Source organism: Gavialis gangeticus, unplaced genomic scaffold, assembly GCF_001723915.1.
Source record: "Gavialis gangeticus isolate Ggan-Ray unplaced genomic scaffold, GavGan_comp1, whole genome shotgun sequence".
Lineage (NCBI taxonomy): Eukaryota > Metazoa > Chordata > Crocodylia > Gavialidae > Gavialis > Gavialis gangeticus.
The window spans coordinates 4,286,517-4,312,679 of NW_017728996.1; the positions used below are offsets into that span (position 1 = coordinate 4,286,517).

At 43.2% G+C, this 26,163-nt stretch overlaps 1 protein-coding gene across 5 annotated transcripts in view; it reads right to left on the reverse strand.

The window, feature by feature from the left end:
- The window catches only part of IQCH (IQ motif containing H), a 137,196-nt gene that overhangs the window by 79,004 nt on the left and 32,029 nt on the right, over positions 1–26,163 (reverse strand). For all 5 annotated transcript variants that reach the window (XR_002095135.1, XM_019503950.1, XM_019503947.1 and 2 more), the window contains 4 exons: positions 20,147–20,230; positions 17,562–17,737; positions 11,098–11,370; positions 7,666–7,857 (listed from right to left, as the gene is read on the reverse strand). Coding sequence is in view for 4 of the 5 variants with exons in the window: in XM_019503950.1 (XP_019359495.1) it covers positions 7,666–7,857; positions 11,098–11,370; positions 17,562–17,737; positions 20,147–20,230 (725 nt within the window). In the remaining variant the exon portion in view is untranslated. The remainder of the gene's footprint in view (positions 1–7,665; positions 7,858–11,097; positions 11,371–17,561; positions 17,738–20,146; positions 20,231–26,163) is intronic.

Consider the following 26,163-nt stretch of genomic DNA (forward strand, 5'->3'; position numbering starts at 1 on the left):
GCCAAAAATTGCATGGGAATGCAATAAAATCAGCAGGAAAGAATGCTCTCAGCAAACTCTTAGGTGCATATGCTACCAAGCACAACTCAGTTGCCTTTGTTTTCCACTGGAACCTCAGCAGTCTCCGTAGCATTTTTGGAACCAAACTATTTTGGATGCTGCTAACAAATATGATTAACAGCCACTGTGATAAAAGTAGAATGGGTTTCAAGGAAGCTGAAAGTCAAGGTTCACCAGCTTTACTGTGTGCAAGGGAGAACAACAGAGCATAGCTATAAACCACGGTGTGCTGACGATAACATGGTAATGAAGTCAAGGTTTTGACAGTAGCATGGTTATATTTTGAATGGCTCTATAGATACCTGCTGCTTGCTTTTCACTCTTTACTATGAGCAAGACGGCCATAATGGAAACTGTACAAGTTAACTACTTATAGCAGGGGGCCTAACCTGCAGCACAGGTGCCATACGAGGCAAGGGCAGCCATCATCTCTGGCACGCGGCAGATCAGGGAGAGGCCAGGAAGCAGAATGGCAGATAAGGCAGGGAGCAGAAAGCAGAGGCAGATCAGGCAGAAAGCACAGCGTGGGAAGCAGAAAACAGAGCAGTAGATCCAGGAGGCAGTGAGGGTTGGAGTGCCACTAGAGGAGGGTGTGAGGCTATTTTGTGGTATGCCCCCACTGACTTATGGCGTGTAATATAACCCTGGTGTAGAAAGTTCAAAATCCCCTTATCACTGTTCTTGATTTTCAGACAATCTCTCAATTTATCTAATGACGTTTTAGGGGAATTATGAAACATGATCAACAATGTTAAAATTTAAGGCAACAGTAAGCATTTGGTTCTGGCATCAGAGACTGTGTTTTTTTTCTTATGGTGATCAATCCTAAGTCCTAGGACCCGTGTTAAACACTGCTCTATTTGACACTGTTTGAAAGTTAGATTTTTCTGTGCTTTATTGCCATTTCCAAAGGCTTGGAGCCCCTGTCGCTGATTTTAGCCAGGTGCCCAGCCCCCAGAGGTCTGCATAAAGAACCAAGCAGTGACAATGTTACAGTGATCTGGTCAAAACCAGGCAACCAGGTTGCAGCTGTATTGGTTTAAAGGAAAAAGCATTCAGGATTTGTGGTAGAGGTGATATTTTTTATTAGACCAACTAGATTTTTGCAAAAAAAAAATTTTTTTAATTGCAAGCTTTTGGGTGCAAACACCCTTCATCAGGTATTGGAGAAAAGATTGTAAAAGGTCTCCTGGGTAGAAATGAAAGTTTCATATATATAAATTCATAAATAGAAAGGAGTTTGCACCCGAAAGCTTGCAATTAAAGAATTTGTTTTGCAGAAATCTAGTCTGGTCAAAACTATTGGATTCAGAAACTGCAGAACTTAACACCATGCACTGGCCATGCTGGATAACTTTAACCAACGGATGGGGAAGGCAGCTTTGGTACGGCAATGTGGCCATGTTCATAATTGCCTTACCAAGAGAACATCCCTTTTTTCCTACTGTGGTCATATCTGCTCTGTATTTTTTTTCTGCTCCATCTTTTTCGTGTTTGCAGCACTTTCTTTCCCCCCTCTCTCTGACCACAAGCTGACGTCCCTCATTTTTATAGCTTCCTATAACCTTTAGCCCTTTCAGCTTGCTTCACGCCTGTGGTCACTGTGATGGATGAGAAGTTTCAGTGTGGTAATTGAAGAATGCCGGTATGTTAGCTAGCTATTAAGACAGACCGTATAACTTGCATAGGACTGGTGGAAAGTTTATTAGACACTTTATTGCCTCAGTTCAGTGGGGGCTTTTGGAGGAACAAACAAGCAGGCAACTCTGGCATCGGTCGGGAAGGGTAAAGAACTGCAGGCACTGAAGATGAGGAGGGCTGGATAAAAATAATCATGACAGATCCCGCAGGACTGCATCCCAGGGCCCAGATTCCTTGCCTAGAGAGAGCTGATGGCTTAAGCCCCCAGCCCTGTGGTGGTGCCATAAGGGAGACCAGGAGTGATCAGCCATGCTATGGCAATCATTATACATTTTGAGTGTGCTTGTCATCCCACAACCCCTCAAGAGGCATTTTTTGGGAGAATGATCCTTGGTCTATGTGGATCTTGAATGGACAGCCTCTGAACACCCTTCTTCCCACCTCGCCTTGGCGCTATGAGGCTGTCTCACTGCTCTGTCCATATGGCAGCCAGAGACTCAACCCGATTAACTAACGGTGAGATCTGTTTAGACAAGGAGAGGGAGAGCCGATCAGATCAGATAAGCGCATAGCTAGAGAAAGCCGCCTTTTTTTCTTTGGCAGGCAAGGTTCTTTGGGTAGATCTGATATCTTTTATTAGACCAACTAAATAGTTGGGGAAATGTTTTTTGCAGGCTTTTGGGCACAGACGCCCTTCGTCAGCCATTGGGAGATTCTGCTGTTGTTCTTTCTTCTTTCTCAGCTTTGTAACAGGCCAAATCTACAGCAATGCAGTTTCTGTTTTGGTTGTGTTGAAGAGCCTAGTGGACTGCCAACTTCCAAGACAGTCAGCGTGCTCTCTCAGGCCACAGGTCCTAGGTGTTGCCTTGTTCGGCAGGAGAAACTCTGTTGGCTCCTGCTTTGAGTAATGACAGTGTCACCTTTGCTGGCCCATGACAGCCCTGCCAGCTAGGAACGGAGGGAAACGCTAACATTTCCCTGTGCTATGAACCGCTCTAAGCGCTCCTTCCTGGTGCCACCTCCGGTCCTTGGAGCTCAAACACCTGTCTCTTCTTTTCACGGCAGGAAGCCCACGCTGGAGGTGCCTTCTCCACCAGCTTCCACGGTGGAAAAAAAAAAGCATTAGGAGGAATACGAATAACTGGTTTTGCTTGTTAGGGATGTTGCACGTCGCATCGAACACTTGCAAACATGTGAAGTCAGTCATAAAATCTAGACCTCCAGATGGAAATTTGACAAAGAACTAATTTTAAAGTGTTCAGAAAATAGCAATACTGATGCTAGTCACCAGATTACACAGGACATTGCCGGTTTTGGGATGTGTTCATTTCCTGGGGATTTAAAACCTACTTTAAATTTAAAACGGGTGTCAACTTAGCTATGGGGTTACTAGGGTGCCTCTGTAACAGCAGGAGCAGCAGAGGAGGTGAATTTCAAATCAGGGGAAAATGTTAGGACTTAAAGAGCAACCAAGTTTTGTTTGCAAGCACTGAAAGGCTCACTGTCCTGTTGATCAAAAAAGTAACTAAGATAGAAGATGCTGATTCAAGGATGGTGATTTTTTTTTTTAAATCCCTTTACAGGAAAGGAAACTCCTTCTGGCATGGAAGCTGCCTGGCAATCCCATGCTTTTGCTGGTTATTACTTGGGACTGGGAAATAATTTTTCCCCCCATGAATATTAGGTCTTTTACCAGAAGCACTAGGACATTCGCCACAGCTAGGACTGGAGGCTTTTGACTGGGGTACCCCAATGTGCCTACCACTACTGGAAACCCAGAGGGTCTTGCTTTTTTGTTCAGGTTCATACCAAATCACCACATTCAGTGTCAGGAAGAAACTCTTCCCCTATGCCAGACTGGCACTGACTTCAGAGCTTTTGCTCTTCCCAGTAGTGAGGGTCATGGTGGGTTTCCTAGGATCTTCTGAGCTATGCTAAGTAAATACTCCCCTCATCACTGCACTAGCAGGGCATTGGCAGTGGTCTCCCCTGCTTTTACTTCTGGCATGGTACAAGATGTTCTTGGTGTGACTTCAGAGCCTGAAGTGGTGATCTGGGAATTCCTTGGATAAATAAATGACTGCCTGCAAATGCAGGGGACTGGACTCTGTGACCCAGAAGGCCCTTCCCGATGATAGGTTCAATAATAAATATAAGCAAGAGTCTCAAAACTATCTGAGAGTGTTCGGATGCCTACACCAACGAAGGAGGTGCAATGTGGCTCAAGTGTCCCTCAGTGAAGCAAGCCATGCCTGCTCCCCACATACCATATATATCCCAACGCAGATGAAATGCTGCTTCTGCAGTGCAGGGCTGCAAGCAGGTCAATACGCTTGCTCCTTCGGAAGAGCTTCTTGGAGAACGCCCAGCGTTGCACAGAGGCAGCTTCATCACAGCTATAGCACGTGGAGCAGTAGCGGTGTATTCCCATACAATGTTCCTTGCCCTGGGCCTTTGCTGGAGCTGGAGGGATATTTCATAACAAAGAGGAACTGGCAGAGACATGCCACGCACTTTGTTCTGATGAGGACACCAAGTGACCCCTCTGATAATGCAGACCCTCCCATCCTTCAATTGATGATCTTGTCACGGGTTTTCATTTTTTGTTTCCCAGCATTATGCTTGAAATGAAGAGTCCCAAATCCCCCTCAGTTTTCAATGGAACAGATCCGCACACAGTTCAAACTCACATAAACTGCATTATTTTTAATCTGTTGCCTACTACATACCAATGAGAAAAGTCTGGGTATCGTGTCATAAACTGCTATGCAAATGATGCTATTTGTAAGTATTAACATAATTTAGTGCTTACAGTCATATTCTCGTTTCTAATAATTCCACCAGAACGGAGAGTCTTTTTTTCTGTACTCTTAGCCTGCAGGATAGTCTTTCATCAAGAAGCTGAATTTTTTAATAACCTGCCAGCATATGTTTTGTATGTGGCAGCCTATGCCAATGACACAATGTCTTCATTATCAAAAGAAACAGGTCTTCATACTGTAATAGGACATTAAAACATGCCTGTGCTCATAAACTAATGCTGTGATGTTTAAATGTGTATCATTACAATGGGATTGGGTAACAAAGGACAATTTTAATTCTCTGCTTTTCAATAGAGATTGCAATTCATTACATATAAAAAAGGTCTCTTCTCTTACAAAAAAAAGGGCTCAACTCAGAAGGCAGAAACACGTGAACGTGTTCCTGTGGACGATGGTCAGCCTGTTTAGTTCTTTCACCGAAGTTTGCTGAAATTCTGGCCTGGGTGTAGTCTGACAGGCTTGTAAGGCATTTTATCAAAATATATACCTTATATATATTTTCTAACCTTCGGTAAACATTTATATTTCACTTTAGGGGCTTTTAAAGGGTGTTTCTTGGCTACGTTCAAACTCTGCTTAAATGCAATGAAAAGGGACAAACCCGTTACAACTCCCTGTTCCCAAACCACCTGGATCAGAGGTGAGGCAAAGCAAAAGGGAGCATCTCCTTCACTGAATGGCATGCAACCCCAAAGGAATTTATACCAGGAGAGGACTGGATGTAGTAGAACTGAGTTGCTCATACCCCTGCCCACCAGAGGTACGTCTTATGACAGGAGTATTCTCCAGTGGCCACCTTTTAGGTCTGCTTTATACTTCTCATGCTTTTGCAGAGCAAGTGAGTCTCAGCAGAGTGGGGATTTAGCCCTTAATGTCTGTGGAAAGCTTCAGATTATGGTGCACAATTTGCAATAACAATATACCATCCAATAACATGCTGAAAAAACTTTCCAGCTATCTGCAATTGAATTAAAAAAAGGCCATTATTGATGTAAACTAGGATGTAGGGCCAAATTCTTTCCTGATGAAACTCTCCCGACTTTAATGGACATGCATTAAGAATGCATTTGCCAACCTGCACTTAACTATCCAACCCTTCTTGAAATTAAACACACAAATAGCAACAGTTATTTAAATAAAAATATGCCAATTCAAACTGATGAACCTAGTTCAAGGATTTCAGTTCAGCAATTTGTAAAGAACACATCTCTATGCAGACCAGCAGGCACAGAGGGGAATACTGCATGGCTGTAACAATCGCATCACTTTGTGTGTGGACACACGTACATTGGGAGCTGTTTCAAAAGGGCAGCAGCTGTTATGTTCTCATTGTTACTTGAGGACAATCTGAGAACAAAACAAAGATAGCAAAACCACTCCAACTTTAACACTGCTTCATCCAGGGTTAAAGCTGGAGCAGTTTTGCCACCCAGCAGTTTTGCCAATGAGGATGATGCCATACAAGTGGCAGAAGAATGGGATGGTGGAAGTCTAGGTAAAGCCAAGCTGTCTGAAGAAAGAGGGCTGGGATAGTGGGATGACCCCCAACAAGAGAGCAGAAACTAGAGGGAACTCATGAGTACACCAGTTACAGCCATGCTGAGACTCCCAAGCTAGTTCTGAGCGATCTTGCTTGGGTTCCCGAAGCAGTATTAGCACAGTGCTCCATCTTGACCGGTACACCCCACTTCTCAGCCAGGGGAAGCAGGTTTGGCAGAAAGCTGTGTGAAAGTGGCTGTAGCACTCAAGTACTTCTGGTAGCCAAGTTTGCTGGTTCAGTGCTAGCTCAGCTCTCTCTGCAGGGCACTGCATCATGCCACGGAGATGTGCACGTGGCTTGGATTGAGGAAAAGAACAGAAAGGCAGGCTTTTGTGTCAAAGGGATCCAGCTGGTCACAGGATCAGTTGAGGAATTAAAAACCTGGCTTAACGGGAAGAGGAGACAGAAGGAGGTAATTTGTAATGTGCAGGAAAGCCCGGGGCAGGAGGGCTTCCTGGATTCCTTCGATCATTTTGCCCTAAGCTCAAAGGCCATGAGAGAAGGGTGCAGAAAATGAGGCAGAGGAAAGCTTGCAGGCACTTGCAGTTTGTCTACAGCTGTGTATTTCCTGGAGCTGGATAAAGTGAAGAGCTATTGATTTTTGGAACACTACTAACGCCTGGTTATCTCTTCGCTTGAGCTTTCGCATGTCCCTGGAGAGACAAACTGTAAACGCCGAGTGCCCACAAAGGTCCAGCTGCGAACGGCTCTGATCGAACAACTGGGGTGTTGAGGGGGGAGCACTGGGCCACAAGGGAAACATGAACCAGTAAGGAAGAGAGCGCCTGTGCATGCAGGAGTGTGCATGGAGGGCCCAGGAAGGCTTAAGAGCACACGAGTCGTGAATGTTGGGACCCAAATATAGGAGCCTAGTAACTGTCCAGCTAGAGAAGCTTTACAAGGGTTGTGTGACACTCAGGCAATAAGAAGGCCGGCTCTTCACTCATAAGGACTTAGGAAACCTTATTTATAAATGATGTACATAAATAGTACTGTTTGGCTTAACTCTCCACACTGCTGGGTCATTGCCTCAGCTCCTTCTCTGTAAAACGGGCTCAGGACTGACGTCCTTGGGAAGGTGTTCTGAAATCCATGGATGGAAAGAGCCAGGTATTATGAAATACACCCTTTCCTCTACACGACACCCACATCATTGTAGTTAGTTATACATTCGTTCCTACTGTCCATGCATTTCACTTGCTTTTTCCTTTAAATCAAAGCCAGAAAGCATCTGAATTTACCACACTAGATTTTACAATGCCATCTCCCACCAGCATAAGCTTCAGCACGGGAGCTCCAGGTGAAGAGTTTGCTGTGCGACAAAGCAGTTCTCTACGCAGCCACTGCAAGCCAGAGGCCGAGTTCTGGACATGGGCCTGTGCACAGGGGTTGGGGGCAGACAGATCGAGCAAATCCTGCCTTAGCCCCTGCCTGCAGGACTCCTCTGGGTGCTACTGTGAACACAGCTTTCCCCCCGGGAGCAAAAATCCCAGTGCCGCCCTGCAGCATGCTGCCTTTTGTGCCCTGCCTACAGACGCAGCGAACCTTAAACAATGCAAACCTGCCATCAAAGATCAGATTCCCAACGTCTCAATAACTTACGTGCGCCCATTTCTTGGCCCACACCTCAGCAGTGCATCTACGACGCTCCTTCTGGACCCAGGGGTAGCATTTCAGGTGGGAGGTAACATCACAATAGGCGGTACCATTTCCGCCAAGTTCACTGTCCACTTTAAACAGCCAGCGTCGTACTTCCATGTTATCGATGACCAGCTGACTCAGAACATCAAGCATCTATGGATCAAGCAGTGGCACAAAGATAAAAATGAAAGGTGCCAGAGCAAGAGTATTTTTGACATCTTAAAAACAACCTTGCTACAATCAGTTTTTAATACCAGTCAAAACAGACAACACTGTCCTTCTGGACAGTGTATCACAGGGTTATGAATTTATGAAGGAATTACCAGACTGGCTTTATAAAAGTACTGCTGATTATTTATCTATATTCATACCCAGATTTAAATGGCTTTATTTTTAAACTACCCTTTAGCGAGGTGGAGTACAATATAATTAGCCGTTTAGAAACTGTAAATGCCATTGGACCCTGTAACAGCATTATATAGATCTTCTGCAGCATTGACTAGGAGGTTTTTTCACGTGGTAATTTTTTTTGGTCTCCTTGTTATATTTTTTTTTTTTGGTCTTCGACCACAAATAGAATTATTATCTGTTTGCTCCAAATCCTATTATTTGTTGCTTTTGAAAACCTATAAATGGGTTTCTGTTGATGACTCCCCTACAGTAATGAAAAGGATCAATAATATTGTAAAGACTGTACCAATGGAAAGAATTATGTGCTATCTTTAAGTGAAAATTGAACTGTGCTTTAACATAGTGTCACCTTTCTTTGATTATTTAACCTAAGATGTCAATATTTCATAGAAGCAAACAGCAAAAGGAGAACTTGGGAAAAATTGCAGCATAGATCAGAAGTATGGGTTAGGGGTATGAGATTTTTATAAATGAATTATTTAATAATAAATCAAACACACCATTATTTTTCAGATCATTGGTCATATGTCTGTTTATTTTATCTCTGGTATGGACATTGCAATGTCTTTATTTGGCTGCGTGCGTTTGACTGGTAAACGGTGATTAATAAAAAGACACGAGATGTAAAAGGACTTCTGCTAACCAGCAAAAATGCCTAAGAATAATCACATTCTCACTATCCTTAGGTTTACAAGCTATATTAGTAAAAAGCAAAAAGCTATTGATTATTGTCTTCTACAAATAGGACATGCTTATCCTACCAGCTGGATGGATTTCAAAACCACAGCATAAGCAAAAGGATTCTCTTGAAAAAATGCTGCATCTACTTCCGGGATCCAACAAGCAACTAAAAGCTACCCCAGAACAGATCCAAATCCCGTCAAAAAAGAAAGGACAACAATGCTGCTGAAGTGAGCACGTGGAGTCAAAGGCAAGAAAACCCTATGAAAGAGTCGGAGGCTCCCATACTGCTGATGGAATCTAGTTAATTTGAAAGTCACAAATAGGTCCTCGTGCTTCTCTACTGGTTAGGTTTCCTGCTGAGTTTCTGTCGTTGCACACCACTTTCTCTTGCAAAAGACCTGTTTTCATCTTTTGCTCAGAGATGCACGTGCTTAAATCTGTTGACCTGTTGTTTGAGCCCTGGGAAAGCGGGGGAAGCAGGCCAAGCGCTGCCTTCCAGGGGCAGAATCCTCAAAACAATCCTGTCTCTTAGGATGTCATGCTGTGGTTTCAAAGATCCACAAACAAAAGGGCTCAGACGCTTAACATAGGGCTGCGGTGGAGTTTAGGTGCCTAGTCCAAAGCTGCACTCTCAAAACCTCCCTGCCTAGTCCCTGAGGCTGTAGAGGAGGTGCCCAAAATCAGTGCCTCATCACATTTAGTCACCATCATTTCAGTTATTGTTTGCAAGGACATGAGAGAAAACTTGAGAGAATTAGTGCTACCTTGAGCAGGGACAAGGGGACTGAAAGCCACCTCTGCAAAGCAAAGCACCCAGCTCCTTTACACTGGAAAGAGTGCTCCAACAGGGCTGCACAAATGGGGCAAAAACGTAATGCTTTCACGGGCCTCACCTCTGCCCCCCGTGCCTTGGCCTCACATCTCCTGGACACCTGCACAGAGAGGGGAGCTATCCTGGATTTCCTTTGTGCAGCAGTCAGCGAAGGCTCGGAAGTTGTTCCATGCCTGGGCTCACAGCAGAGAAGCCAAAACATGGTGACTGGGAAGATCAGGCACTGGGCAGATGCGCAGAATGGAGATGGAGCAAGCCGCTGAAAGGAGCACAAGCTACACCCTTAGCTCCAAGGTGAGGCCCATCAGAGGCAACTGCAGACAGGATCCCAGAGCACAGGCACAGGAGCGAGAGGATGAAAGGGGCTTAGTGAGAAGAACAGGGTTTTAAGCACAAGTGAAGCCACTGCACTCTTGACCAAGCACATCCCAGCTAGGCAGCATTTGGGAAGGAGTCTCCAAAGCCCACTCTCAAATTACTTTGTGCTGGCAGACATTTCTTTTTAGCACATGAAATGCAATCATTCTTTGTATTTGGGATCCCCTAGAGATCCAACTCAAGGGCTGCGCAAGTTGCTGAACAAGTGCAGCATAAGAGGCCATTTCTGTCTGGAAGAGCATGCGACCTACTCTGAGACAGGAGAGAACTGAATGTAATGAATGCAAGATCCGCTGGTACAGCAATCACTGCACAGCTTGTAGCACCACAATGGCAAGATAACCTAAACCATGAAGTCACTCTGCAGAATGCAGCTTTCTGCCAGCGGATCAGAAATAAATCCAGGCGAACGTGTAATGCAAAATCCAGGGTCCTCATTGCTTCCGTTAAAGGCACCCATTACAGTGATGATTGATTAACGGAGGTTAGCACCATTTGGGCTTATTGTCATGGCACTAGGGTCAGTGAAATGAAAATTGAATTAACATGCTAAATAGAGGGCAAAATTCAGGTAGCAGCTCTCAGCCTGGACAAGCCATTTTTCCAAAATGGGTGGAATTTCTCTGGACATCAATGTTTTTGTTTTACTGAGTGGCAAGTATTTTAGCAGATGGGGCTCTGTGAGCATTGCTTCCTAGTGCCGAGATGAAGTCTTTGCTTCATCTAAGTCACAGGCAAAATTTCCACTAATTTTGGTGGGATCAGGGTTCCCGTCATGGGGTAGTGATGATGGCTATCTGTAAGAAGCAGATACCAGAACACGGTGCGAGCCCTCGAGGGAGATCATGTATTTTGCTTAATCCCTCTTTCTCAAGACAGTACTCATTTTAAATAAGATACTTGCAGAAAAAAAGAACCCCTCTCCCTGGCCCCACGTACTTCCATTTACTCCAACCCATTTAGGGTCTAATTAATTCAATGAAAGATACTTGATCTACATAAGAGAGCAAAATGTGTACCCCACCTCACTGCAGTAATGGTCTAGGTGCTGAAATGCAAAGGTGTCCCCCCAAAGACTGCCTGCTTACCTGCTGAGGGGTATAGATGTCATATTCTCCGGGGGGAACTGGCACACAAGCACTGGCAAAAATTCTTTTACTTCCGGACTTGGTGCTATAGAGATGAGCCACTTCTGGCACAGAGCCCAGTATGGGCACATTTAACATGTCAGCCACCGCTAAATCATCTTTGTGGGGAACCCCTCCAATCACGTAGGCTTCCTTGCCCTGGATAAGATTTTTTATTCTTTTGATCGTCTTGGGACTGTACTTCAGCTGAGTGGCCAAGCACATGGGATGGTTCTGTATAAAGATAGCATTAGTCTTGTTAAAAAGTGTTCTTTTCTCTTCCATGAACCTAATTTATAATGTTGCACACAATAAATACATTATTAATAGCAGGCTGGGTTATGACCTATCCTGTAGCTTAGCAGTTTAAATTGATAAAAGCTGTTGGGGTGAGGCTCCATAATCGTTCACATCTTTAGTGTGTTGGAAATGGGCTCACTGGGAATAGAACTAATTACTACACATCTGTATTTATTTGATCCACATGGAATTATCCTTCTGTCAGTCGGCAGAGAGGCTGGTGGCCTTTGGATAATAGTGATTCATCTCAGCAACACTTCTGGCGTGGTTTAACTCTAAAGCGTCTAGAAATCAATACAAAAAATGAAGAAAAACCCCTATAGCAGGGAATATATTTCACCATACAGCGCAGCAGCATTTTAAGTGATTCTTTGAGAATAAAACACTTTGATTTACAAAACCTATCACTGATCACATTAAATTATAGGGGATATACATTTCCATTATACAGTAGTTCTTATAGCTACAGTAAACTTGAGTGCAGAGTACTTGAGTCAGATAGCATTTTTTAAGGCTAAGAGGTTTCAGCTTTTCAATAGGAATTTTCCATTTGTTTTTCCAAAGCAAATGTCTCTCTCAGGACAAGCCATTCAGAAAAGACATCATGCCCTTTAAAATTAAAGTAAGAACAGCCATCACGAATGGCTGAGTCTCTGAACTATTCACTACACCAAACCCATGCATCAGTTGCAGATCACTCTGCGTATCAGGTACTCTTCTGTGGCTTTCAAGGTGTATTTCAAGAGCGAGAGAGAGAAGGATGCCACGCATAGAAGAGTCCAATGCTCCTTTATCGAGTCAGTGATTGTTACATAAAGACACCGAAGTAAGCTTCCTACAAGCAACAGTTTTCTTTACTTGGAGACAACTGATTTACTGCTCAAGCATAGTCCTGAATACGGATCGGCATGACTGCCTGCTTAAGTGTTTTTGCAGCTAGGACCTTGAAGACTTTTCCTGCCAAGTTCTGCCTCCCTGTACCTCACATCCCAAAGCATAAATCTTGGTCTGACGCAGGGAGCATGATGGAAGTGGCCCTGCTCCTTCCCTGAAGCCCTTCGGGTTGCTCCACAATTACTTCTTTATCCCAAGGGAATAGTGCAGTGCTCCACACAGTGGTGCCTTTAGGGAGAAATGAGGGATAGAAACCAGGGAAAGTGGGTGATCCTCTGAGCCCCAGCAAGCTATGCTTCTCTCCTAAGCCTTGGCATGAATTGAAGACACAGGGGCCATCTCATGGTCTCCTGGCAGCACAAAGCTCTACCCTGCAGGGGAGATGGGCTCGATTTTCAGTCCCGGTCACTCGCTCTCCTGGGCCAGAAGTGGTGATGCAGGGACGAGATCTGCTTTGTCTCTCTCCATAATGGATTCTAGAGTTAATTAAGATGTGCAGGAAACAGGGTGTAAAATCTAGTTCATCCCTGCTCAGACAGCGGTGCAGTTACCGATGCGCAGCGTGGAGGGGGAGAGAGTGCAAAAGCAGGGGAAGGCGGGGAATCCTCATGATCCCAACAGGGCAGTCCATGGCATAGGGATTAGTAGGCTGAGGACGTGGCCCAGGCTGCAGCTCTCAAGCCACAAGCGACTCAACTTGTCACCTGTGGCTCCTTGCACAAAACGTTACTGGCCCCGTCATTCCTGCAGCCGAGAGCAATGCAGCGTACACAGCGTCTGTCTTTAGCCATGTTAGCTACTGTGCCGTAGGGCTTTTCTTTGGCACCGGAGCATGTTTGCCACAAGTCACCCAAGGGTGTATAAGTTGTTGTAACTCTTTGGTTAACCCCCCATTGCTAATGTAGTCCCTGAGTTTCTCTGGGCTAAGGGAAAAGCCACTTCTTGTATCATCACATTTGGTAACTTGCTTCAAGGTGCCAAAGGCCAGGCCCTTGGGCTGGACAAACTCAGCTTGGCACCTGCCTCTGAGATGCACAAGGGCAGTTAAAAGTTCCTCCTACCATACTCCCCTGAATTTGACGCCAGCTGAGAACCAGCACAATTCAGAGCTTCATCTGGCTTCATAACCTCCAAGGGGCCAGTCCAAGAGCCAGAGACTGACTAACCGCATGAGTGTGTGAATCCCATCCCCCTTTACCTGCCCATAACAGAAATTTGGGACACAGCATGGCATAGCACTGCCTGTGCCAGACTGTGCCACCTCAGGACTTCCTCTGAACCTGATTTCCCCAGGCAGGTGGTTAAAACTGGCATTAAGGCTGGTTTGTGCTGTGGGTACAGAGCCAAGTAGCCTTACCAAACAACTGGGATCTGGTCCCGTAGGGTTGACCTTATGGCTGATCTCAAGCTCACACCCACCAGCTGTCTGCACGGAAAAGGTCTGAGCTCGACTCCTGCTGCAGTCCAACCCAGCCCAAGATATTCTGCTAACATACAGGCCCAGCCTGCCTCTCCCTGAAGTGTGTTGGTGCTCATGCACTGGTGGCAGGCCACAGCCCTTATAAATTCACTAGCAGATTCACAATTTCCTGTTCTCGACTTCTAGTCCATCAGCATCCCACGTCCTGTCTTTACTGCCCGGATTTGGAGCCGAGCACGACAGGAGAGACGAGCAATGTGCAGACTGATTCCTCGAAGGGCTCTCCACCTGGAACAGGAAGCATAATGTAGATAGCTGTGGTGCAGACCACAAGTAAAATACCTGGCCCAGGCTGGATGAGGGCACCTACAGGCTCTGCCCTACATACCAAGACAGATGTATCCTAAATTTCCATCCATATGCTGATATTTTGTGATACCAGAAAATACCAGGTACAATCCAGGTTCAAGGCACAATCAAGTATCATGAAGGTATATCGACACTGCTACCTAACACCATTCTCAGGCCAGCCGTTTGGCACCAAATCATTTTAAAGTGGATGTGCAAACTCCAGTGTGGCCTCTTCCCCCTGGAACAGGCCCTCGTTCCCTGGAAGCGATCCAGGGCACTAGGCCCTGCAACACTGCCTCCTGCCCTTGCCCCCTGCACTGCCCTCCCAGAAACATGTGCACTACTCACCTGAGTGCTGCAGGAGCAACCCAGGAAGTCAAATGCTGGCCCTCCTGCTGTTAGAGCACAGGCGCGCTCTGTTTGATTTTCGTAATGCATTTCTGTCTGGAATCAGTCTGCACAATCCCTGCCTCTCCTATGCATCCTGCAGGCCACCACAGCAAGGCAGTGTGGACCAGGAGATGCAGCTCGTGTGGCTCAGGATGGCTGAGGGGAAGCTGAAGGCTTGCCCCCAAGCAGAGGCCCTGAGACAAGACTTCATCACAAGAGGAACCAAAGGGAAGAGGCTTAGAACAAATGCGTAAAGGCCTAATCCAGGGCACCTGAAACAGGCTAGCATGCAAACTCACAGCCTTGGAAGCCAATGGGCATTGTGCCTCAGTAAGGAATGCCCATTTTCTTGGAAGACGCTGACAAAAAATGATAAATTTCTACTACATATTAGCAACATGGGGTAAATAACACAACAGCCCAGTGGAAACAAGGCAGTTTGAAAGCTTGATGTGCTAGCTACACCTCCCTTTGTCTGCTTTGGGATTCTACCTTGTGTTCATAAAACTTTGCGGAGCACATTTTTCCTAGGGAAGTAGGAGCTCAGGGTACATCAAATGCAATACAGCAACTGCATTTATAGACTGTCCTGTTGGACTAGTAGCTTGAACGTTCAATAGCAAAGTGAAGAGGGCCGTGCAAGTCCACGAAGGAACCAGGTAACCCTCGCCAATGGCTGTGGCCTTCAAGTATATGCATTTCTATCATATATTTCCCAGGTGAATTAAAGCTGCACAACATGGTTCCCAGTGGATTTCACACTTCTCTGCTCATCACCTTTTTTGGCTTAAAAGCAGCTTTTGTTTGGAGTCTTTTTAAAGAACAAACAGGAAAAACGGCTTTATTTAAGAAGCGGCCTGGCTACAAGTCAGAAGATGATCAGCCCAGTTCTTGCTGAAGCCCTTTAACCAAAAAATAACTGGTTTGCAATAGTGCCTTGTGCTCAGATACAATACAGCTATGTTCACCAATGCCTCTTTGAAATGCTGCAGATATAGCCCCTTGAAAACATTAATAATTTAAAGTATTTGACATTCATCATGTCAGAGCTTTCCATGTGGTCTCATTTGTAGGGTGTCAGCCTATAAAATGGAGCTATTTAGAGCTATTTTGCATTGTTTACTTTAAAGCCTCTGAAAGTTGTTCCCATGCACCGTATCATTTTGGCAGAGACTGAGGCTGGGGATCTGCTTTTATGGTCTGCAAAGTTTAAATCGCAATGAGTTTACCCACAAGATCTGAGGTGAAGGGGAGCAAGAGCAGCTAAACCTGAGAGGTATCATCTTGCTTCTTTCTAACTTCAGAGAAAAAACCCCCCAGACAAACCTGTATGAATCGCTCTTAACTATAAGAGAAGTGGCACATGCTACTATGGGGTGTGTGTAGACAAAATGGGGGCCCTAAATTGAAGTGGTGGGTTTTTAAAAACACCACGTCAACTTAGGGCCCTTTAAACCCCTGTGTCATGCACAAACCTGAACTTACCTGCCTCTCCGGCAGTGGGAAGGGGAGGGCAAGCTGCCAGCAGGCGGAGTGGTCCCTGGGCTGCAGAGTGGGGTTGGTGCCATGGCAGTGGCAGTCCCCCCGCGCCCCCCCCCAGGCAGCACTTGCCCACAGGCATTCAGCTTGGGTGGTCCTGGGGGGCACCGCAGCTGTGGAGGGAAGCACCCGGCCCCCGCCCAGCTCAGGCAGACAGGCAGGCTCCAGGGGAAAAAAAAAAAGATCTTGGGTGGAGCCTGCCTTCCCGGGCTGCTGCCAGGCAGCCTGCACAGCCTTCCTGCAGAGCCCCTGAGCTGCACGGAGCCCGAGGCTTCGCTCCGTGGCCGTAGGGCAGCAAACTAAAACTCCTCCTCGGAGTTTTAGTTTGCTGTGCCCCAAGTCATTTAAGGTGCATTATGCCACCGAATTTGCTACAGCGGCTAAAATGAATGCGCAGTATGCCACCAACGTGTGCAAACACCAACGCCATTAAAGCGATGCAAAAGCATTTAACCTGCTTTAAAGTGCCGTGCACACATGCCCCTCATTTCGTCTACACGTGGTCATGGTCCCCATTCAGCAATCCCTCCTTATTCAGCACAGCACTGAAACATGTGCTTAAAGTTATGCACATATACAAAGGTGTTTTGCTGAACGGAAGTGGCTCCAAACATGCCTAAAGGCTTTGCTGAATTGAGACCTAGAATGGGGTAAATTGGAGAGAGAATACATTTGCACAGGGCAGTAACAAAACATAAAATTGTCATCTTACATACAACAAATATAAATGGCTTCTTTGCCCTTTGAATGAGTTGTTTTCAGAGAAATTATGCAACAAATTACTATATGAAAAAGAACACCTAGAGAGATGGATATTTCTTTTTCCAAAAAAACTAGAGCAGGGGCTTTGAGTATAGACTTAATGTATAAAATCTAGCAAAGATCATCATGTTTCACACATGTCAAATAGCAGGTCACCTGCTACGGACTTAAGATTTACAGTATAATATGCCCCCATGCCATATATAAACTTAACTGTATTGCAGTATTTCAGAAACACTGGATTTAGAGCACTAGTGCTTTGGATCTGTTGATATTCAATACCTGGTTATCAAACTGGCTTGACAGGACTTAACCAAAGTAAACAAAATCTTACAAACACTTTTAAGGGGCCATTCTTTAAAAAAGGCTATGAATTGGATTTAATTGCAGTAAACATCGTATGAATGAATGCATGAATGAATGCATGCATGAATGGATAAAGGGTTCTTCAGCTGTAAGGAGGTAAATTTTGAGTAACAGAAATACTTTTATTGTTACGTTTTGCTCAGAGTTATAAATCTATCAAGTTCCCAGTCCCAGACAAACAGAAGCTGGATAGTGGGCTTCAGACAATTGGGGTACCTCAACTACGACTATAAAGCTAAACTGGGATATTTATTTCCAATGGTCTAACTAGTAGTCTAATCAGTAAAGCTCTTAAACTTGCAATAATATTTCACTGATGTGTACCAGACCGTTACAAGTTATAAAATTTCCAATTTAATTTTACTGCATCCCTCAAGCTGTAGTAATTAGAAGACAAACTCACAGGGAAGCTGTTTATAGCTTCAGGGGTGAGAATTTTGAACCTGTCCTGCAGGTCACCCATGTCCTCAGGGTTCCCAGATCTAACAGCTGCCTGCAGACCCAGGAGTTTATTGTAATACTGCAGTAACTCCTCACTCAGATGAAGGGGGCAGATGTAGATGACGTCCACGTTGGCATCTAAAACAAAGGGGCACAGTGTTCATTTTCACAAGCAAGGTAAACTCCGTCGTGAGCTGGTTCTCTGACAATTCCTGACCATTTGCTAACAAACAACTAAAAGCATGCAGGAAATAAAATGAGATTTGTAATTCCCAAACCTTACTGGTTTAACTGCATTTTCTGTGCTTCAGCATTTCTCCAAAGACAGGTCAGCAGTGCAAAGAAATAGCTAGTTTCCAGAATTCAATCTGCAGAACACATCGGGGGCAGAATTTTCAAAGCGTTACAAGGGGATTTAGCTGCGCGACTCTTATTACCATCAATGGGAATTGCGCACTGCTTTAAAAATGTATCCCATTAACTTCTGCAAATTATAAAACTGAGCTATTAACTTTAGAAAGCTGATGAAATTGCAATTTCATACTCTGCCTGGATTCGGCACGGCCTGTTCTTATCCTTGTCCTGTCCACATAAAAGCTCACCGTAGGATGTCATTAATGACTGCTGCAGAGCATGTGTGCATGCAGATTGGCTAGCTAAAAACCCCAGCGTGAAAATCTGGGGTCTCGCATGTGAAACGGCTTGGGCTGAGAGACTGCGTGTGTAAACAATTAGATGTGTAAGAGCGTCAGACTCTGGTAATCCTACCATGGAAAATGGGAATCAGTGCGTTTCTGCAGAACGTTAACGTTAAACACTGATGAGTTTGTGACATCAGTGGAATTTGAGCCTGACAAGGCACTTTGGGGTTTTCAAATGCAAAAAGCACTACTAGGGGTCCTACCAATTCCTACTGAAGTCAATGCAAATCCTTCCATTCTCTTCACTTGGCTTTGGAGTGAAAGCCCTGAAAGGGCCAATGACAAATTATTACTACCTGCAAAAGGGTGGGCAGCAATTAAAAGCTAGGGGGAATGAAGTACAGAGGAAAGTATGAAACTAATTTTATAAATGACTTAGAGTAAGGAATTCCATTTGTTTCTTTGATTTGGTGCACAACTGCAGGAAAATAACTTGCCAAATAAATACAGGCCAAAATCTCAACTGCGGTATTAAAACAATTTATGCCAGCTGAGAATCTGGCCTATAAACTGAGCTCTGCAGAACCACATAAAGAAGATTTCATTACCGCAGAATTTTGAAAAGTAATTGTGATGAGGGGAAGAGCCTGTTTGATCTCTGGTCGATATGCAATCTCACATTCAGTCACTTAATTAGATTTGCAAAAATGCCCTGAAAAGTGACCAGCCTGGACACAGACACTAGTCACCCATCTTTGCTGTGATGATGAAAGAGCTAATCATCTTGATCTAACATGTCAGCTTACCCCCGCAAACGAATAGGATTTTGCAAGGCTGAGTTAACTACTGCTTGTACTACCTTACTGACAGCTATCATGTTCTCTTTTGGACATGAGATGGGCTGCATAGACAGACTTTAGAAGTATCCGATCGTATTAATATATAATAGAATCACCGTGATAATCTAAAGAAACCAGGAAACCAAATGTGGCAAACATTTTTGCCCTCCATTTGGCATAAATTAAGCATACTGCATATGATAATCATTACAGCTCTTTATATGTGGATTTCTTTTAAATTTCAGTAAATAATTTTTTAGCCACAACGAAATCTTCCTGTCACTAGATTCATTCGGTAGTGACCATTTGTGTAAGGCTGGTGTTGTCCCTTAAACTTTCTAACAGTTGAAATGTAACAAATCTATCTTTACAGAAAAATAAAAACTGCACTGTGGAAAAAAACAATACGAGTGCCTAGATAATATATAAAGGCAATTACATTATTATTTTAGGCTACTGTAAATTTCTGGAACTAATACCATTTTGTTACAAGCTTACTAAATGGCATTTATGAAATAATAATGATACTGAAATATATATGAATCATGTAAAGGATGTCATTCCAGGAAGCCAACAAAGTTGGGCATTGACAAATTCATATTCTTCATTGCTTTGCTTAAAGGAGGACTGTCATGCTGGGGAAAACTTTCTAATGCATGCTTCTTGCCTCATTTGCTAATTAAAAAAGCTGGTTTAAATAAGGGCTTAGTCATTTCCAGCATCTCTTTTTTTTTTCTCCTCCCAACACGACTCTGAATGCAGAGTTGCAGAATTATGAACCTGATTGTGCAGACTGCTACGCACCGCAGACTACCCAAGCGCCCTGCAGGATCATATTGTCTCACTTCACTGCAGAATCAAAAGGAAACCATGTGCTCCCCCTAAGAACATCTCAAGAAGCAGCAAATGGCACAAAAGACTGACCCACTATCATAAGCCTCTATTGAGCATGTACGCTCTCTAAATTCAAGATCACAACAGCAAGGAAATCCTTCCCAGCATTTCTCCTTTACTTAAGGATGAGAGACAACAGCAAAGAAGAAGGCAGCTGATTGCTCTGACTGTACCTTGGATGTCACACAGCCTTCCCATCTGCAAATTCTGCTGGAGAGCAAAGTCAGACATATTCTCACGAATGCTTTGGGAATAACCTAACAAAAAAAACACACACACACAGGCCCAAGATTGCACCGAAATATTAATCAATATAAAGCTTAACAGGTGTATTAGAGACATCAGATCTTAGATACATTAATTACATTTTCCTGTTGAAGAAAATCCATTTTCTCGGGTAATCTTACCCCACGGCAAAGAAGTTTATTAAAATGAATAAATAAATAAATAAACCATTTTGAAGTACAAATGTAGAGTGCAGTTCTGCTCCTGTTCAAATCAAAAGAAATCCTACTGCTGCTGCAGCCAGGAGGAGAGGTGGGCCCATAAAAGGCCAGCCAAGAAGCTGATCTTACTACTATAAAAGCTTCAGTCAGTTTACTTTTATTTTTATTTTTACTGCTGGAGTAAAATATCAGGAGTGCGAAAACACACTGAGCATTTTAATGCTGATGAGAAATACCCAGTATGTTCCTGTTACAGAACTGTGGTTTACTGGTTTGTGAATAGCTCCCATCCAATTTATTGCAAATGCACCTCAAATTCATTATGAACTAACAGCCAAATTTAGGCTGAACCCCTTGGTTGTCTTTATTAAAAATTTGCTGATCCTGATTGCTAAAGAAAATATACACAGCAAACAGGAAGATCAAAATACCTTAAAGTTTAATGCTAATAAAATCCCTACTGATATTATATTTTTGTCTTTACAATTTCCAGAAATGTGGCCTTTTGAGCTGTCTAAAATACCCTCATCTCTCTCTCTCTAATGCAATTATGTTTTTTTGCAGCAATGAGGATGTAGCATTTCAAGTTTCTAATATGTTACTCCATATGTAGCATAACATTTGCGAATTTAATTAGCTACTTTTATTAATGGACAGCAGCAACATCCTGCCTGTGTATCAGAAAATCTTTGGATAAGGACTTGAACATTATAAATGTGATGAACTCTATAACCAAAAAGTACATTCATCTTACTCGGATTTGCGAAAATCTAGAACTCATTCTTTTTGTCTCAGACCAAAATGGCTACCAAATACATCCCTCATTACTTGGATTTGTGCATTTTAGGTGTTTTCCTTGAAATGGCAAAGAGAAATAAACATTACCATAATTACAGCTCCTTTCTGACCAAGCAGTCTTTTCTATCACAATTTCCCTCAAAGATAAAAGGCAACAATGTCTCATTGAAGAGCCGGTCCAGAGTACAATGTCAGTGACATCTGATCACTTTGTTAGAGAGGATGCAATGGGTGAGTAACAATCCGTCAGAGCTAGGATTATCTATTCAGAGGTCAGATTTCTATCCGATTACATCCTCATCTTCTAAAAGGCTCTTGAAAATAGCATGTCTATAGGCACTATAATCTCTAATTGTGCAGACTTTCAAATTCGGCGAATCTTAAAGGAACCTGCTGAAAAAATTATAATAAACACATAAAATCAATTACTGGTTGGTAGAGCTGTCATTAAATCAATAGGATGTCCAGCCTAACACCGCATGTTTAACAGATACTCTTGGCTGGTCTGTTAACAAGAGCTGGGAACGCTCAACCGCTTCGTTTTCCCATACATTTGCACGGGACTAGCTCCCCACCTCTGGAACTAAAAAGAACGTGTTTGAACTAAAATTTGTTTAAGATTGAAGTGTTATCTTATGGAAAGATAACTATATCAGTGGGTCTGCCAGAGGAGGTCTTGATTAGAAAACTAGTTACAAGTAGCCAGCAGCATTGCAAATGTGATGGCAGTGCCACCCTGTCATGTATGGAAGCACAAAAGGAGATACTAAAATGAAAGGCTGCAAAGATTTAATCCATGTCTTTCTAAAGCAACCCCGAATTTTGGATGCCCCAGATCAAGCACATAACATCAATCAGTCTTGCTGAACCTGGAACATTAGTTTCCATTGACCGACAGTATTAGCGGGTAGTTCAGGAAAATGTTGATTTAATCTTCAGAACATCTGAATTTCATGGAATGTCTGCAACGTAGGGCCCCATTTCACAGATGGGAAAACTGAGGCAACAGGCCTTTAAGCAACTCCCACAAGGTTCCCAGGCAAGTCAGTGGCAGAGCAGAGACTACAGTAAGCTTCCTGACAGCTAGTGCTATTAGTAATCCACTAAGAAGTGCTGCTTTCAGGCATATAAAAGCAGACTACTAGTTCCCAGAAAAACACCGTTTTGTATTTAAGGAGCCAATTTTGGCAGGAAACACACATGCAGACTGCCATTTGGAAAACGGCAAAGTACTTCAAAGGGCAACTGTTTAAAGTTGGAGCAAATTTCAGTCAGTTTTATATTGGTGTACTTTTGTAAATGCAAAGGAATATTAAACCAGCTACATTATGTTATTGGTTTTTAAACAGGTTACCTAAGAGAAAAAAAATACACACCAATTCACCCATACATTTGCCCACTGGCACAACTCCATTTGAGTTCAGTGAAACCAGGACCTCACTCCTCGTGCATCAGCACCTAACAGCTAGCGGCATGCACTACCCCAACAGTCAGTCCTGGCACTTCTCACAGGCTCTGAGCTTACCTGGCTGGTGACCAAGCATCACCAATTACAGAGAGACGTTATCTGCTCCACATCCCCCAGCTTAGAACAACTTCGTCCACAACTATAGTGCCCACCTGTCTAGTCAGTCCATTTTGAATTAAACTTGCACTTCCATGGTTGTTTTGAGATGTGCAATTCTGCATTCAATTCATGTGTTACCAAATTATTAGGCAGCTGAATTGCATTTGAAAGAATATGAAGAATTCAAGCGATTTTGAAGGTCCAGAGGAACTAACTGTACCAAATTTAAGGGGCTGGGGCCAGGGATGGATCCAGGAGGGGGGTACACTGGTGCACTTGCATATGCTGTTGATTCCTGCTCCACCCGAAGTTAAAAACCAACTGCTGGCAGTGGCAGCAGAACTTCTAGTCAGGCACTGCCGAGGGAGTCACTTATTTCATGGCTTATTATAATCCACCTGATCCCTTCTAAACTCTTCATTCCATGAGTGTTAACAACCCTCTCTTCTTTTTAATGGTCTCCTTTTCATGTTGGCTGCTCCTGGTAACAGAGCTCCTATTTCACAGCCCTGCTGATTGTTTTTAACTCATTCCGATGAATTTATATTTGCTTTTACTTCAAGCTTAAACTAAACAATGCAGCCTGAGTCTCTTAGTGTATTGGTAAAGCTTCTAGTTTATTTTTTAACTGCAGAAAATGATGTGCCGTTTTATATGTGATGATGTATCTTACTATCTGCACCACCCTTTTCAAGATTCTGGATGCACCCATGGCTGGGGTTTATCCCATGTCAGCTGATCTGCAATAAACGTTCCGTGTGTCCGTTCCATCCTGCAGTACAAGGACCTATATCAGTTTACTCCTAAATTGAAAAAACTCCTTAATAGTCACAGTTCATTTCTGCTTATCAAAGGACAGAGTGGGCCTACCACGCAGTTACCAATGATTGACGGACGGGCACTAAATCTCCTCCCTGGTCCATTTTTAACTGCATATAATTTATCATGAGCTCTAGCCACAGTCATACCACTGTTTCAGATTCACAGAATCACAACTCTATCTGTATGAACAGCCATAGCTAAATAATGCTCCAAAATGAGGATGAAATCAGCCACGTGGAAGTAATCAGGTCTGCTTGAGTACTGTAGAATAAACCCCCCAACTTGCCATAGGCATCACGTGCCCAGGGCTGAGCTGGTCTATGAAAGAAGTTAGTATCTCAGGGTGAGAACTGCGGATCCTTGTGTCCAAGTGCAGCGAGTTGTCTGGTACCAAATGGACACTGAGGATCTGCTTTTCTCACACTACTGTGTGCCTTCACTGACTTCAGTGGAATTACTCCCAATTGACAAGTGAGGGGAGATTACAGCGTAACTGAAAAGGAGAGTACAAGTTGCTGGTAAATGGACTACTATCTTCTCCCCCATTCAGCCCCCGCCATGATCCACTCCACACTAAATGGCACTTTCTAAAGAGGTCTTGCCTGTTTTCATTAGTGCCTGTCCTCAGCAAACAACTCACAAGACTTTTCAAAATTGCCTCTGAAAAACAGAAGTACGGGTGTGAAGTGGAGAGGGAACAGAGACAAGGCAGTTCAAGTGTAGGTGTTTTGTGCCTATCGGGGAAGAGAGGCAAAAACAATGGTTAGAGTTCAACCAGCTAATGCTGCCCTATTGTACTGAGCTTGTGTGCTAAAACAAATCTCTTAATTTTATTAAATATACTTAGGACGTCAAGTAGAAAGTCCCAGTATTCAGTTGGAACATCATTTACTTAAGGAGTGAGAGTGTTGGATGGGAGATACTCTCACATTAAACAGCGAGAAGGGTTTAAGATGTGGGAAACAAAGCACAGATGGGTGATGATGGGTGAGGACAGGTGATAAGAAAAGTGATGCAGGAAGCTGCAATATTAGTATATTATGCAAAGTTTCTGAAAAGCAATGTTACAGAGTAAAATAGTTATTACAAAATAGTAATAGTTTTTTTAGGAAATTATATCACAGGAGCTCTCCGTTCTCACTGGCTGAAATACTCTTCTTGTATTGAACTAAGCCTTAAATCAAGCAGTAGTACATGTTATTGTAATGATAAAATATAGCAAAAGTTATATTTATACATTAATTGAATTAAGAGGATTATAAATTCCTAGTGGATAATTTCAGTCCATTAAGGCCTTGCTTGGAATACGTATTAAGGATGAGAAGAGTTATAAGATTTTTGCAAGTGGAAACGAGATGTGATCAATGGCTTAATATTACATGGCTTAAAATGATTTTTTTTGTGTAAAAAATGGATTCATTATTTTAAAACAACCTAATGAAAAGACAAAACATTCTCTTATATCTGCAACCCAAATATTGCATTGCTGTATTAATCTACAAGGATTGTGAAGGTGAAAAACTAACGAGACCACGAACACGAGTAAAATGGACTAAAATCTGCTGAGAGACATGCACAAGGCAACAAGGCTTAGATCATGAAAGAGAAATATATTTTTTAAATTCAATTTTAATAATTTCAAGATTTGTTATAGAAAGAAAGAACGAAAGAAAGAAAAGAAAGGGTGCTCCATGAAACACTGTACTTTTTAACTAGGCAGTGTCCTTTTAACTAATCATCTCACTAATTCCACCCCCCACACACCCCTCGGCGCCCTCCCTGAGATGCACGCAGAGAACGGGTACTTGATGTGATTCTGAAACATTCCTCAAACCACAAAAAGCCGAGAAATTCACAATTAACACAACGGTCACATCAATGGAAGTCTCACACCTGCGTGAGAGAAGAATCGGGCTGACACATGGGGGAAATCCCGATTCCACTGAAGCCGACAGGACTTCAATGGAGTCAGAATCTTACCCTCCAGTTTTTGGTTAACAATTCTTCAGCAAAAAAACAACAGTTGTTTAAGAAATTCTTGTCAAACTTGCATTCTTTGGTGATCACTTGCTTTTCCCTGACTTCACAATAAAATTTAGAAATATTTTATATTGATCAATGACTGGCTTCCTTTGCAAAATTCCCATTGAGCTCAGTCAGAATTTTGCCCAGTACGGAGTAAGGGTCTTTTTTTTTTCCATCCTTAGATTATGAAATGCATATTATTTGTTCAAAGAGTGCTCTAGTCTCAAGTGTAAATAATACATAATTAGGCTTATTTATTCCAACATTCAATTAGGCCAAAAAAGGAGCTGTTTTGGTGCCTTGGCTAGAAATAATTAGCAGCTGTTTCTCAAAAGTGGCATTACAGTATATATCAGAGGAAAATAACAATTGGAGAAGATGTTCTGATAAACTGCACAAAGATGGTAGCTGGACATGACTTGGTGATAGGTCAAAAATCGTATGAAAATGTCTTTACAAAATAACACCCATGCAGAGTAGAATAATTAAACATTTCAAAATGTTCCCTCTTTATTCAGTTAAAAAAAAAACA